At 36.7% G+C, this 14838-nt stretch overlaps 1 protein-coding gene across 1 annotated transcript in view; it reads left to right on the top strand.

Moving 5' to 3' along the window:
- Window positions 1–14838, top strand: part of LOC123527416 (mitofusin-2-like) — a 371163-nt gene that overhangs the window by 35532 nt on the left and 320793 nt on the right. The window contains exon 3 of the mRNA XM_053523313.1: window positions 12407–12580. Coding sequence (XP_053379288.1) covers window positions 12407–12580 — 174 coding nt within the window. The remainder of the gene's footprint in view (window positions 1–12406; window positions 12581–14838) is intronic.

Raw genomic sequence — 14838 nt, 5'->3', positions numbered from 1 at the left:
TTTTGCGACAACCAAAAACGTGTTCATTACTCAGGCTGCAAATTGGAGGAAGAAGAATAATTGAAGAAATAAACCGATCTGACCATTATGAAGTTTCTACCAATACTGCATCAGGTTAAAACATCAAGGAGCTTGAGCAACAAGCCAAGAACAAAATTTAACGACGATCGCAGTTGTCCGAGTTAGATTCTGAGGGGTTGAAATGGTCTGCTGTGTTGCATATTGCACTTCTATGAAAACGATTAATTACAAATCCAATGGAAAGAAAGGCCTCAAACTTCACTGCGAGGATGCCAAACACCAGAAAAACACTCGAGTTGTGAAAACGGGGAATGAGGTGAGATGATTTTACATTTTCTGTTTATAAATGCTTAAGCTATGTGGAAGAGGTTCTCACAAGCATCCATGACAAGTATGCCTCAAATTCAAGTAAAAAAAGGGGTATTCAACATACTCCAAAAGACTGAAACACAGTCTTTAACAGTGTTACCTAAACTTTATACTTACTGCTGTATTTTTTATTCAGGCAATTTTGGCATGGATGTGACCCCACCCTCTTCCTGTCTTCTGTCTCTCCTTGCTTTACTGGCCATATACACGGTTGCTTGCTGGGACTGGTTTGTTAATACTGAGTAAATATTAATTTAACTTGTCCTTAACTTATGAGCCCAGCAGCAGTGTCAGTTTAAACCAATGAAGCCAGTTTGTTAGGGGAACTCTGCCCGATATTTTAGAAAAAAAAAATATATGGTAAATTGGGGACTGATGTGGCTCTACTGTATAGTGTTGTATGTCATTAAATAATGAGTCCATTTGTTTACTTTCAGGTTCTGCCGGGTTCTGAAGTTACTATGAACACTGAATCTATGCAAGACAGGGTGGCTAAACAACACTCTATAACCACAGCCTTCCTTAGTTGACACTGCCATTTACATTAGCCCCATGCAGAGCTGCTGGACTTGGCATAACAGTTAGATGGGGATAAACCTGCTCTTGACAAGACCACAATTATGTAAACACACAGCATTGCCAAAAGTTAGAAGGATGACTTAAAGAAAAAACTTACAAGACAGATCTTATCACTGAATACCAGTGAGGCAACAAACAATAACAATGATAAGATTTTGAATGTAATCACATTGTATATTGTGAAATAAAGTGGAAATAATAGAATTAAAAATTAATTTTTGAAGAATAAGGTCTTGAATTTATGTTTGCAGAAGTCTCCAAAACTGAAATACAGAGGACTCTTCTTATCAGGAAAAGCTTTGTACAGTACTTGGTAATTGCATTATTTCAGGAGCTTCCGGGGGCCTCTGGCCCCCTGAACCCCTGGCCAAGGCTTTCTCCTGGACCCACCGGGGGCCCTTTTGGCCCCCAGGCCCCCAGATATTTTTTTTCAGTATTTTCGGTTTTTCCAACTTTCACCAATTTTGCAATCAGTTTTTATCAAACTTGCACACAACTTGTATTGGCATAATATCTCGGTTCCTTTCGAAAACTGGCCAAATCCCATCATGGGTTCCAGAGTTATGGCCCCTTAAAGGACCAAAATTTGCCATTTTTGGCTTGTGAACATGATGGAGACCACATTTTGCAATCAACTTTAATAAAACTTGCACACATCTTGTATTGGCATAATATCTCGGTTCCTTTCGAAAATTGGCCATATCCTATCATGGGTTCCTGAGTTATGGCCCTTTAAAGGTCCAAAATTTGCTATTTTGGCTATTGCAGCCATATACAGACTTCATTGTTTGATTTGATATGAACTTGCAAAATATCTTCCAACAATAATAAATCTTGGATTCAATGATGAATCTGTTAGATTCAGTCATAGGTTCTGGAGTTATTTTATATCTGATTACCTCCCCTGATTTTAATCAAAATGGATTTATATCAGTAAATACTTATAGGACTCATTTGAAATTTCATTATTGTCATTAGTTGGACTCAGACAATCAGGGTAGATAACTATGGACTGATTTAATGTCAAATTACCCCCCTTTATTTCAAATTAAAATGGGTATATCTCCGTAACTAATGAAGATACTGATCTGAAATTTCATTTATGTCATCAGATGGACTTGGACAGTCAGTGAAGATACATATTGACTGAATTTATGACAAATTACCTCCCTTTATTTTTTATGTAAATGAATATACCTAGCAGCTTCTAATGAGATTGGTTTGAAACATTATTTATGTCTTTCATGGTAAGAAATTTCTACTTTACTTATCTTTCTAATATATTGTTGTAAAGGCTTGTACTCTGTATCTTCTACATGCATATACTGATGCATGATTACCTCCCTTGATTTTATTAAAAATGGATTTATCTCAGTAAGTTTTTATAGCACTCATTTGAAATTTCATTATTGTCATTAGTTAGACTGAGACATCAGGGTAGACAACTATGGACTGATTTTATGTCAAATTACCTCCCTTTGTTTCAAACTAAAATGGGTGTATCTCAGTAACCAACAAGGAAATTCATTGATGCAAGCATCAAAGATGCTGCCAAGTGTTGTGTCTGAAGTACATTTATTGCAATATGAGAAATCACCTAATTATTAGTTTGGTTAGTCTGACTGGTTACAAATTATCAACATTAGCACATAATGCAATATAATGTTATAAACTGTTAAAAGCATGAAAAATAAGCATGATAGAAAAGTATTACCATGCAATACAAATCCTCTACCTGCAATGACATTGACATTGCGAGTAGGTGGTCTCTACATACAAAATTAAAGTAATTATTTCACCAAATAAGGTCAGCACCTGTGAAAAGTTCTTATATACAGGAGTATGTGTATGAAGTTTCACAGAAATGCAGTTTGTTGGGAAATGAGGAAATGTTGAAAGATAATTATTTCAAAGTTGTGGTTCACAGAAACCACTATTTTTATTATCATATAATGTAAAGAGTGTTTTCTATTCACTGATGAAGTTTCATGGTCCTAAGTCACCTACATTATAGATTTCAGAATGCAGATTATACAGTTTCTGTTGTCAAAACAACCAAAAATTTGTCGAAGAAAAGAATGATATAACATGAATAATCTCTATATTGCCCCTATTCACAACGCAAATGTCATGAATCTTTCTTATATACTTTTGGAATATCATAGAATTCATTTTTTTTTGACCAACGGTAAACTTGATTCAAATCTAATATTACAAGAAATTTAGCAAGCATACTAGCCCACTGCCAAATTGTAGAAAATGTTTTAATGAAAATCTTTTTTTAAGTTAGACAGGAATGGACAGATACAAAAACAAACTATCTATAAAAGTTAAAATAAGGAAAAAACAAACAAGTAACAATAATACAACCAGAGCAACTGACTAGACATATAAAATTAATAAAAATATAAATTCAACAAGGAAATCTATTTGAAAGCCACTGATGCTTTGATAAGTTATGGTCCCATGGCTTTTGATATTTCGATCAAACCACATTTTAAAGAAATATTAACTTGTCACAGGCAAATTCAGCCAAATGATGGCCCTTTATTGCATACCTTAGTTGACAGTGAATATCTGTAAACAATAAGTATATGACTGTCACACATAAGCAAAAATAAGTCAAAGGTTAGAATCAAGATGAGTTTATAAAATATATAGAAATACTCTGATCAGTTGTACATGTGGTCACAAATGGGAAACTCTATGCTTCAAAGTAAGGGGCCTCCGTGGCCGAGTGGTTAAGGTCGCTGACTTCAAATCACTTGCCCCTCATCGATGTGGGTTCGAGCCTCACTCGGGGCGTTGAATTCTTCATGTGAGGAAGCCATCCAGCTGGCTTACGGAAGGTCGGTGGTTCTACCCAGGTACCCGCTGATGAAATAACGCACGGAGGGGCACCTGGGGTCTTCCTCCACCATTAAAGCTGGAAAGTCGCCATATGACCTATCATGTGTCGGTGCGACGTTAAATCCAACAAGATAAAATAACTATGCTTCAAAGTTAAGGTAACCATAACAATTATATAAATATACAACTGTAAAAGGAATCTGCAAAAATATGCGCATTCTGAAATTACATCACTGTACCTATCAACAAAGAAAATAAGACAAAAAATTAACAGTAAGTTAACAGCGGCACTTCCTACATTCATTTCAACATATATATGCTTATTGATTCCTTTATTTAATTTGTTAATACGTTTTTTCAAGGAATTTTAATATTTTAATATTCTTCGAAGTTTACTGAAAGGTTATTGTAAAATGCATGAACGCTCCCTTGTCCGCAATTCACGCGTTGCAATATGGTATATCTGCGGTGTATTCTATTTATAGAAAATTAGATAGGTAAGTAGGTCATGCTAAGGTCAGAAATAAAAAATTTGATTTACAGAGTAACCTCCCTTATCAATAAATCGGATCAACATTTTGATGAAATTGTAAATAAAAAAAATATTTTCTGCTCTACAAATAAGGAGGGGAAAGACAGATAACATTGGTTTATATCTCATAATAAGTTGCTTTACAGACATTTCTTACGTTTTCTTTTTGCCATTTTTTTGTTTATTCACTAAAATCTATCGTGCGATATCGAGGGTACTTTCATAAACTATTTACTGTGTTTAGTTTATCATTCCGAAACTATTCATTACCATCTTTACAGGGTCCAAATAAAAGTGTATCCCATATACTCGACACCGCCTCCTGGCGGCGTCGAATGAAGATACTGATTTGAAATGTCATTTATGCCATCAGATGGACTCGGACACTCAGGGTAGATAACTTTTGATTAATTTATGACAAATTACCTCCCTTTATTTTATATAAATGAATATACCTCAGCAGCATCTAATGAGATTAGTTATAAATGTTATTTAAGTCTTCCAGGGTAAGGAATAGTCATGCTAGTACAAAAATGCAGTATTTGAGCCAAGGACACATAGGTCAAAAGGGACTGTTACAAGAAAATATTTATCCTGATGATATTTAAAGTGTATGCCTATGTGATCTATATCAAAACTTGATCTTATCATTAAGAGCAATGGTACTCAGGTGAGCGATATAGGGCCATCATGGCCCTCTTGTGTTAAAACTATTTGACATATGGCTTTGAAACTTTGAACACTTGTTTATCATCATGATTTCAATCTGTAGGCAGGAGTACATAACTCTGTCAACTATTTTGGCTGAATTAAGGCCCTTTTTGGACTTGGAAATTGGTTTAGTTTTCATACAAGTCAACGTTTTGTCAAAGTTATTTGACATGTGGCTTTGAAACTTTTAACACTTCTTTGTCATCATGATTCCCATCTGTAGGCAAGAGTACATACCTCTGTCAACTATTTTGGCTAAATTATGGCCCTTTTTGGACCTGGAAATCAGTGAAGTTTTTCGTACCAGTCTATATTATGCCTAACCTGTTTGTCATATGGCTTTGAAACTTTGACCACTTGTTTACCTTCATAGTCTACTTACCTAGGACAAGAACTTGAGCTCAGTTATGGCCCTTTTCTGGACATAGAAATTAGTTAGGTTTCGCATACCATTTGATATTTTGTCTATCAACTGTTTGGTATATGGCTTTGACACTTTGAACACTTGCTTACCAACAAGGTCACACATTGCATTATAGTGCAAAACTTATCCAAATCCACAAATGCAGGTACATTGTTTGTCTTGTCTGTTCCTTTTCTTTTGTCTGAAAATCTCAGGTAATATTTTGACTCTATACTTCTATCAATGCTTCGAATAGTCGAGCGCGCTGTCAACAGACGGCTCTTGTTCTTTGACTGTTAAATTATAATTACCTGATGACCCCAAGTAATTAGGGGTCACGTGACTGTGACCTTGACCTACTGACCTACTTTTTAGCGCACCAGAGCACAATGTGCTTAAAGTGAGCTATTGTGACCGGTCAGTGTCCGGCGTCCGTCGTCCGTCGTGCATCAACATTTGCCTTGTGAACACTCTACAGGTCACATTTGTGACCCAATCTTTATTAAACTTGGTCAGAATGTTAGTCTTGATGATCTCTAGGTCAAGTTCGAAACTGGGTCATGTGGGGTCAAAAACTAGGTCATAGGTCAGATCAAAGGAAAAGTTTGTGAACACTTTAGAGACCACATTTTTGACCCAATCTTTATGAAACTTGGTCAGAATGTTAGTCTTGATGATCTCTAGGTCAAGTTTGAAACTGCTTCATGTGGGTTCAAAAACTAGGTCAGTAGTATAGATCAAAGGAAAAGCTTGTGAACACTCTAGAGACCACATTTGTGACCCAATCTTTATTGTACCCCTGACAACAAAGTTGTAAGGAGGGGTATACTGGTTTCAGGTTGTCTGTCCATCTGTCCATAGACGCAATCTTGTGCCCATCATCTCTCCTTATCCCCTTGACAGAATTTAATGAAACTTCACACAAGTGATCAGTACCAACAGTAGTTGTGCATGGGGCATGTTAGGTTCTTGTAGAAAATTTTTTGCAGAGTTATGGGACTTTGTTTTTTTGTTACTATACTATATACATAGACACAATCTTGTGCGCACCATCTCTCCTCATCCCCTTGACACAATTTAATGAAACTTCACACAAGTGATCAGTACCAACAGTAGTTGTGCATGGGGCATGTTAGGTTCTTTTAGAAAAAAAATTTGCAGAGTTATGGGACTTTTGTTTTTTTGTTACTATACTATATACATAGACACAATCTTGTGTGCACCATCTCTCCTCATCCCCTTGACACAATTTAATGAAACTTCACACAAGTGATCAGTAACAACAGTAGTTGTGCATGGGGCATGTTAGGTTCTTTCAGCGACAAAAATTGCAGAGTTATGGGACTTTGTTTCTTGTTAACATTCTATGTACATACAGTCTGCATATGAAATCTTGTGCGTGCCTAATCTACCAAACCCTTGCACACAATTTAATGAAACTTCACACAAGTGATCAGTACCAACCCTAGTTGTGCATGGTGCATGTTACATTCTTTTAGATAAATATTCTGCATAGTTATGGGACTTTGTTTTTTGTTACTATACTGTATACATACAGTCTATATACATACAGTCCACATAATTATGCAATCTTGTGTGCGTCAAATTGCAATGTTCTGTGTCAGTGCATGCGGGGGTTACATTCATCACCTTTAGTGATAGCTCTAGTTAAACTTGGTCAGAATGTTAGTCTTGATGATCTCTAGATCAAGTTCGAAACTGGGTCATGTGGGATCAAAAACTAGGTCAGTAGGTCAGATCAAAGGAAAAGTTTGTGAACACTCTAGAGACCACATTTTTGACCCAATCTTTATGAAACTTGGTCAGAATGTTAGTCTTGATGATCTCTAGGTCAAGTTCGAAACTGGGTCATGTGGGTTCAAAAACTAGGTCAGTAGGTCAGATCAAAGGAAAAGCTTGTGAACACTCAAGAGACCACATTTTTGACCCAATCTTTATGAAACTTAGTTAGAATGTTAATCTTGATGATCTCTAGGTCAAGTTCAAAACTGGGTCATGTGGGGTCAAAAACTAGGTCAGTAGGTCAGATCAAAGGAAAAGTTTGTGAACACTCTACAGACCACATTTTTGACTCAATCTTTATGAAACTTGGTCAGAATGTTAGTCTTGATGATCTCTAGGTCAGGTTCGAAACTGGGTCATGTGGGGTCAAAAACTAGGTCAGTAAATCAGATCAAAGGAATAGCTTGTGAACACTCTAAGAGACCACATTTGTGCCCCAATCTTTATGAAATTTGATCAGAATGTTAGTATTGATGATCTCTAGGTCAAGTTTGAATCTGTGTCATGTTGGGTCAAAAACTAGGTCAGTAGGTCAGATCAATGGAAAAGCTTGTGAACACTCTAGAGACCACATTTGTGACCCAATCTTTATGAAACTTGGTCAGAATGTTAGTCTTGATGATCTCTAGGTCAAGTTCGAATCTGGGTCATGTTGGATTCAAAACTAGGTCACCTGGTCAAATTAAAGGAAAAGCTTGTGAACACTCTAGAGGCCACAGTTGTGACCCAATATTTATGAAACTTAGAAAGTTTGGCTTGATGATTTCTAGGTCAAGTTTGAATCTGGGTCATATGGGGTCAAAAACTAGGTTACCTGGTCAAATCAAAGGAAAAGCTTGTGAACACTTTAGAGGCCACATTTGTGACACAATCTTTATGAAACTTAGTCAGAATGTTTGTCTTGGTGATTTCTAGGTCAAGTTTGAATCTGGGTCATGTGGGGTCAAAAACTAGGTCACTAGGCCAGATCAAAGGAAAAAACACTCTAGAGACCACAATTTAAGTTTGAAATTCATGAGAATTAGTCAGAATGTTTGTTTTGATAATCTAAGTTCGAATCTGGGTCATGTGGGGTCAAAAACTAGGTCACCGGTCAAATCAAAGGAAAAGCTTGTAAACACTAGAGGCCACAGTTGTAACCAAATCTTTATGAAATTTAGTCAGAATGTTTGTCTTGATGGTCTTTAGGTCAAGCTCAACTCTTTGTCATGTGGGGTCAAAAACTAGGTCAGTAGGCCAGATCAACTCTGGTGAGCAATATAATGGGCCATCATGGCCCTCTTGTTTGTTTTTAGCTCACCTGAGCAATGCTCATAGTGAGCTATTGTGATCACGCTGTGTCTGGTGTCCGTCGTTCTTATATGGTTCCGCTTGGTTGCAAATAGGGGCCGCCAAAGCTAAAAATAGAAGAATCTTCAAACGACATCTTCTCCTAAACAGATGGTCCGATTTTGAAATAATTTCACACAAATGGTCCTTATGTCACCCTCTACCAAGATTTTTGAAATTATTTTGATTCGTGAAAAAACATGGCCTCCAGGGGCATGGTCACTTTTCCCTATATGTATATAGTGGAAACTTTAAAAATGTTCTTGTGTGAATTTTAGAATAATTTTACACAAATGGTCCTTGGGTGACCCTCTACCAAGATTGTTCAAATTATTTTCATTGGTCAATAAAATGGCCGCCAGAGGGCATGGTAATTTTTCCCTATATGTATATAGTGGTAATTTTAAAAATCTTCTTGTGTGAAACTGCTGGCCCGATTTTAAAATAATTTTGCATAAATGGTTCTTGTGTGACCCTCTACCAAGATTGTTCAAATTATTCCTATTCGTCAAAAAACATGGCTGCCAGGGGGCGTGGTCACTTTTCCTTTTATGTATATAGTAAAGATTTAGAAAATCTTCTTGTATAAAACTCTTAGCCTGATTTTAAAATAATTTCACATAAATTGTCCTTGTGTGACCTTCTACAAATACTGTTAAAATTTTTCTGATTCGTCAAAAAACATGGCCGCCAGAGGGTGTGGTCACTTTTCATCAACAATTTCTTTAAACAACATCTCCAAAACTACTGAATGTATTTTGATGAAACTTTACAGAAATGATCTGTGGGTTTCCCTTGCATGATCGTAAAAGGCGACTAATAGGGTCTTAACACTTGGTTTTGCTGTAACTCTGTGATTCCAGCAGGTATGCAAATTTTGATTCCATACCTCACGTTTTTATTTCGATGTATTTAACCCGGCTGTACATATACCAGAGTAACTGCGGAAAAACTGTTGACAAACGCAAAACTTCCATGGAAAGTAGGTACTTTCCATGGAATAGTATGGAAAAGTCACCTGTTGTATAACATGTCCAGAGTGATTGCAAATATTTTCCATGGACATCTCTGGAAATCACTCTGGACATCTTTCAAAATGTTCATGGAATGTTCACGGACACTGCGGAAATGTAGCACTTAGAAAAAATTCTGGTCGTTTAACTCTGGAAAATAACTCTGTCATTTTCTGAGGGATTTTAAACACATCAGAAAACAATTAACATCAGACTGGGAATACCATGTGATCAAATTCAGCCAATTAGATCAACTGATCTTACAAAGAGGAATTTTCAAAATGTGTAACTGGAAGTCTGATGTTAACAAAGTTGTGTAGAAATTAGTGAAACTTTATTATGTGAGGTAATTCAGATCAAAGTTAATACTGAGGATTCTATAAATTGCTCAAGTAAGTTTGTTTACATAACTGACTAGTGAAACAATACATACATTTGTAAGTATGCTAATTAAACACATGCATGTATCTTTGTGTATCAGTCATTACATAGCATAAAACAATGAATGCTGAAGTAACCAAAGGCTTCACAAAGATTTTATAAATAATATGCATATTTAAAACAGATGACTTTAGGTACTTTCTTTGAATGATTTCATCATTATTTTAGTGTAACTAATCTTTGTTCACAAGTATGTATATGCTTAAAAAATATTCTAATCAGTCACTTTTTACTGGCAAAGATTCATTTTCCTTGTTCATATAATATCATATAGTGCTTGAAACTGCAAAAGTAATCACATGCAGTAAAGTCATATTGCTTGTACTAAAGTGTTATTGCTCGCTATACATGTACTGCAAAAAAGTCTAATTAATCACATGTATTGCTATTGAATAATACTGTCAGGAAAACTTCCTAGACCACTGCGGAAAATTGTCCATGGACGTTCACGGAATAACTCTGGACAATTGTTCACGGACGTCCGTGGAATCACTCCGAAAAATTGTCCATGGAAAGTACTCTGGGGATCCCTAGACATTTTTCCGCAGTTTTCCACAGTATTCCATATCCAACTCCGGAAAGTTTGTCCGAATACTCCGAGTCCGGACTTCCATGGAATGTCCGTGACTTTCCATGGAAACCTCTGGAATTTACTCAGCCGGGAAATGAGATGTGAAACCAAAATTTGTAGGCCTGTTTGGCGCCATAAAACCTATACTGTGTTGGTGCGCCGTAAAACCCAAATAAATAAATAAGTAGCCTTTTTTCAAAGTTGTTAAATGGTTCTGGTTAATTGAACATATGGGTCTTTTTGGTTAAAAATAGGTTTTCAGCTATCAGACTTTAAAAATCCTTTTCTCTAGAGCTTTGATATTTGGCATGTGATATAAGGATTTGACTCTCTACCATGATTGTCCAAATTATTGCCCTAAGGTCAATAAAATGACCGTGCCCTTGTCTGACATGTACTTACTATAGGCTTATATAAAAGAAACTTTGAAAATCTTCTTCTCTGAATTGGCATGTGATAGCAGATTTGTAATGTCTACCCTTATTATTCAAATTATTGCCCTTTTGACCTTCTTCTCTGAATCGGCATGTGATAGCAGATTTGTAATGTCTACCCTTATTATTCAAATTATTGCCCTAGGTTAAAAGATGTGTGACATGTATTTAATATAGGCTAACGTAGAAAAAACCTAACTTTGACTTACACAAAACACACTTGAAGCCTTGTACACAGGTGAGCGCTTTAGGGTCAATGACCCTCTTGTTTAAGATACAGCCTTGAAATTTGGATGACATATACAGTTTTGCACACCAATCTTAACAGCAACTTTCTTGTTTTTGAAGCTACAGCAAAAAGATTTGGACCACATGTATAATGTCTGATACAGATTTCAATACTCATCTTGAATAGTTTTTATCATGACCTACTGACCTACTTTTTCGTTACAGTATAGAAATTTGGATCACATGTAGAACTTTTGATACAGATTTCAATACTCATCTTAAATATTATTAACCCTGACCTACTGAACTACTTTCTTGTTTTTGAAGCTACAGCAAAGAGATTTGGACCACCTGTATAATTTTTTTAACAGATTTCAGTACTTATCTTGAAGAATGTTTACCATGACCTTTCTCACCTAGTTTTTGTTATGTTTTTGAAGCATTAGCTAAGAAATTTGTTCAAGTAAGCAATTAAACACAGGTGAGCGATATAGGGCCATCATGGCCCTCTTGTTTAATTTTTGTTGAATAGTGATACTTAATAATTTGATACCAACATAATTATGTCTCCCACCACACAGTGGTGCGGGAGACATATAAATTTACTCCAGTCTGTGTGTCTGTCTGTCACAAAGCTTGTCCGCACTCTAAATCGAATATTTCTCATCTGATCTTCACCAAACATCAACAAAATATGTCTGCCAATAAGTGCACGTCCAAGTTTGATAACTAGCCAAATTGGCCTAGGCACTTCGAAATTATGGCCCTTGATTTACCAAAAACATTCAGATTTCTTGCGCAGTTTTACCTCTAAACCGGCACCTATACTACTAGTAGTATAGGCGTCCTTTTGGTGTCAAGAAAGCGCTTGCACATGTTGATTAAGTGAACAGTATATAAAGACTGACTTACTATTTAGATGATTAGGCTGTTGTGGGAGACATGCGCTTTTCTCAAAAGCATCTCTAGTTTCTTATACAGTTTTTGTCCTTTCCCTTTCTATTTTCCAAAAAAATAAATGTCTACCTTTAAATTTCTTTGCAAAATAGCTATTGCATATCAGCTTTTCTGAGTCTCTATTATAATGCTTGTCAGTAACAGTATATTTGCATTGTGATACAGGTTCTGGAGATGCAGGTGTGTCTGGACACCGGAGTATGGGCAATGGTCGCAATGGAAATGGTAGAATGTCTCCCTCGTCACCACTCAAACTGTTTGGTCAAGCCAAAAAGAACATCAATAAAATATTCAAAGATGTGCTAGATTTTTTAAGTGAAGCTGACACTTTTGTTGAAGGTAAGGCCAAAACAAACAAGAAAGGTGTGTTTCCAGTCTCCCGACTGACCTGACCCATTTTCCCCCGACCTCAAACTTTTTTTATTGGTTTTGAGAAAAAAAATTAAAATTTGTTTCTATGGCCGCACAAGCTGAGTTGTAGAGAAAGGTACGGTATGGTAACGGTTATTATACATGGTTCATGTATGTTATGATACTGTAACGGTAATTATACAGGGATCAAAATGGCAGCGCCCCTTAAGGTCATGTTTATGTTTTGGCTGTAGCTTTTGTGCTCGCCCTGTGTCTGTCGTCGTCCGTCCGTCCGTCCGTTGTCAACAATTTGACTGTTAACACTCTAAAGGTCACAATTTTGTTTGTTTGTTTTGGGTTTAACGCCGTTTTTCAGCAGTATTTCAGTCATGTAACGGCGGGCAGTTAACCTAACCAGTGTTCCTGGATTCTGTACCAGTACAAACCTGTTCTCCGCAAGTAACTGCCAACTTCCCTACATGAATCAGAGGTGGAGGGCTAATGATTTCAGACACAATGTCGTTTATCAAATAGTCACGGAGAACATACGCCCCGCCATAGGATCGAACTCGCAACCCCGAGATCCATAGACCAACGCTCTTACCTACTGAGCTAAGCGGGCGGGCTTCAGGTCACAATTTTGACCTTATCTTAATGAAACTTGGTCAGAATGTTACCCTCAATAAAATCTTGGACGAGTTCGATATTGGGTCATCTGGGGTCAAAACAAGGTCACCAGGTCAAATCAAAGGAAAAGCTTGTTAACACTAGAGGTCACAATTTTGGCCAAATCTTAATGAAACTTGGTCAGAATGTTACCCTCAATAAAATCTTGGACAAGTTTGATATTGGGTCATCTGGGGTCAAAAACTAGATCACCAGGTCAAATCAAAGGAAAAGCTTGTTAACACTCTAGAGGTCACAATTTTGGCCCAATCTTAATGAAATTTGGTCAGAATGTTACCCTCAATGAAATATTGGACGAGTTTGATAATGGGTCATCTGGGGTCAAAAACTAGGTCACCAGGTCAAATCAAAGAAAAAGCTTGTTAACACTGTAGAGGTCACATTTATGATGTATCTTCATGAAACTTGGTCAGAATGTTAATCTTGATGATCTCAAGGTCCAATTTGATTCTGGGTCATGTAGGATCAAAAACTAGGTCACCAGGTCAAATCAAAGGAAAAGCTAGTAAACACTCTAGAGGCGACATTTATGACCATATCTTAATGAAACTTGGTCAGAATGTTAATCTTGATGATTCATAGGTCAAGTTCAAATTTGGATCAGGTGAGGTCAAAAACTAGGTCACCAGGTCAAATCAAAGGAAAAGCTTGTTAACACTCTAGAGGTCACAATTTTGGCCCAATCTTCATAAAACTTAGTCAAAATGTTACCCTCAATAAAATCTTGGATGAGTTCGATATTGGGTCATCTTGGGTCAAAATCTAGGTCACCAGGTCAAATCAAAGGAAAAGCTTGTTAACACTGTAGTGGCCACATTTATGACCATATCTTAATGAAACTCGTCAGAATGTTAATCTTGATGATCTATAGGTCAAGTTCAAATCTGGGTCAGTTGGGGTCAGAAACTAGGTCACTAGGTCAAATCAAAGGAAAAGCTTGTTAACACTCTAGAGGCCACATTTATGACCATATCTTCATGAAAATCAGGATCTTAATCTTGATGATCTTTAGGTCAAGTTTGAATCTGGGTCATGTGGGGTCAAAAACTAGGTCACCAGGTCAAACCAAAGGAAAAGCTAGTTAACACTTTAGAGGCTACATTTATGACCATATCTTAATGAAACTTAATCAGAATGTTGATCTTGACGATCTTTAGGTCAGTAGGTCAGGTGAGCGATACAGGGCCTTCATGGCCCTCTTGTTGTTGTGAATCTTGATGTAAAAATTTTTATCTTTAATAATACACCAGAGGATTTGTATATCACTGCACCCACTGCACCCAACCTGGTAGGAATAAGAAATTTTATAGCTACATTAAACATAACATAAAAAGAAAATGTCGGCATAGCCCCTCTCAAATCAGATGGCATCACCCACATGGATCCGGTCACCAAAGCAAATATCCTTAATAAATAATTTGAATTAGTCTTCTCCCCACCTAAGCCCCTAAGCCTTAAACATCTATGCTCCAAATTGTTAACATCCCCTTCTTCTTGAATGGATCAAATAAATGTAACTCCAGAGGGTTTTGACGAACTTCTTCTTGGCCTATCTCCAC

This window comes from Mercenaria mercenaria, chromosome 14 (genome assembly GCF_021730395.1).
Source record: "Mercenaria mercenaria strain notata chromosome 14, MADL_Memer_1, whole genome shotgun sequence".
Lineage (NCBI taxonomy): Eukaryota > Metazoa > Mollusca > Bivalvia > Venerida > Veneridae > Mercenaria > Mercenaria mercenaria.
This window is presented reverse-complemented; position numbering and strand designations above follow the sequence as displayed.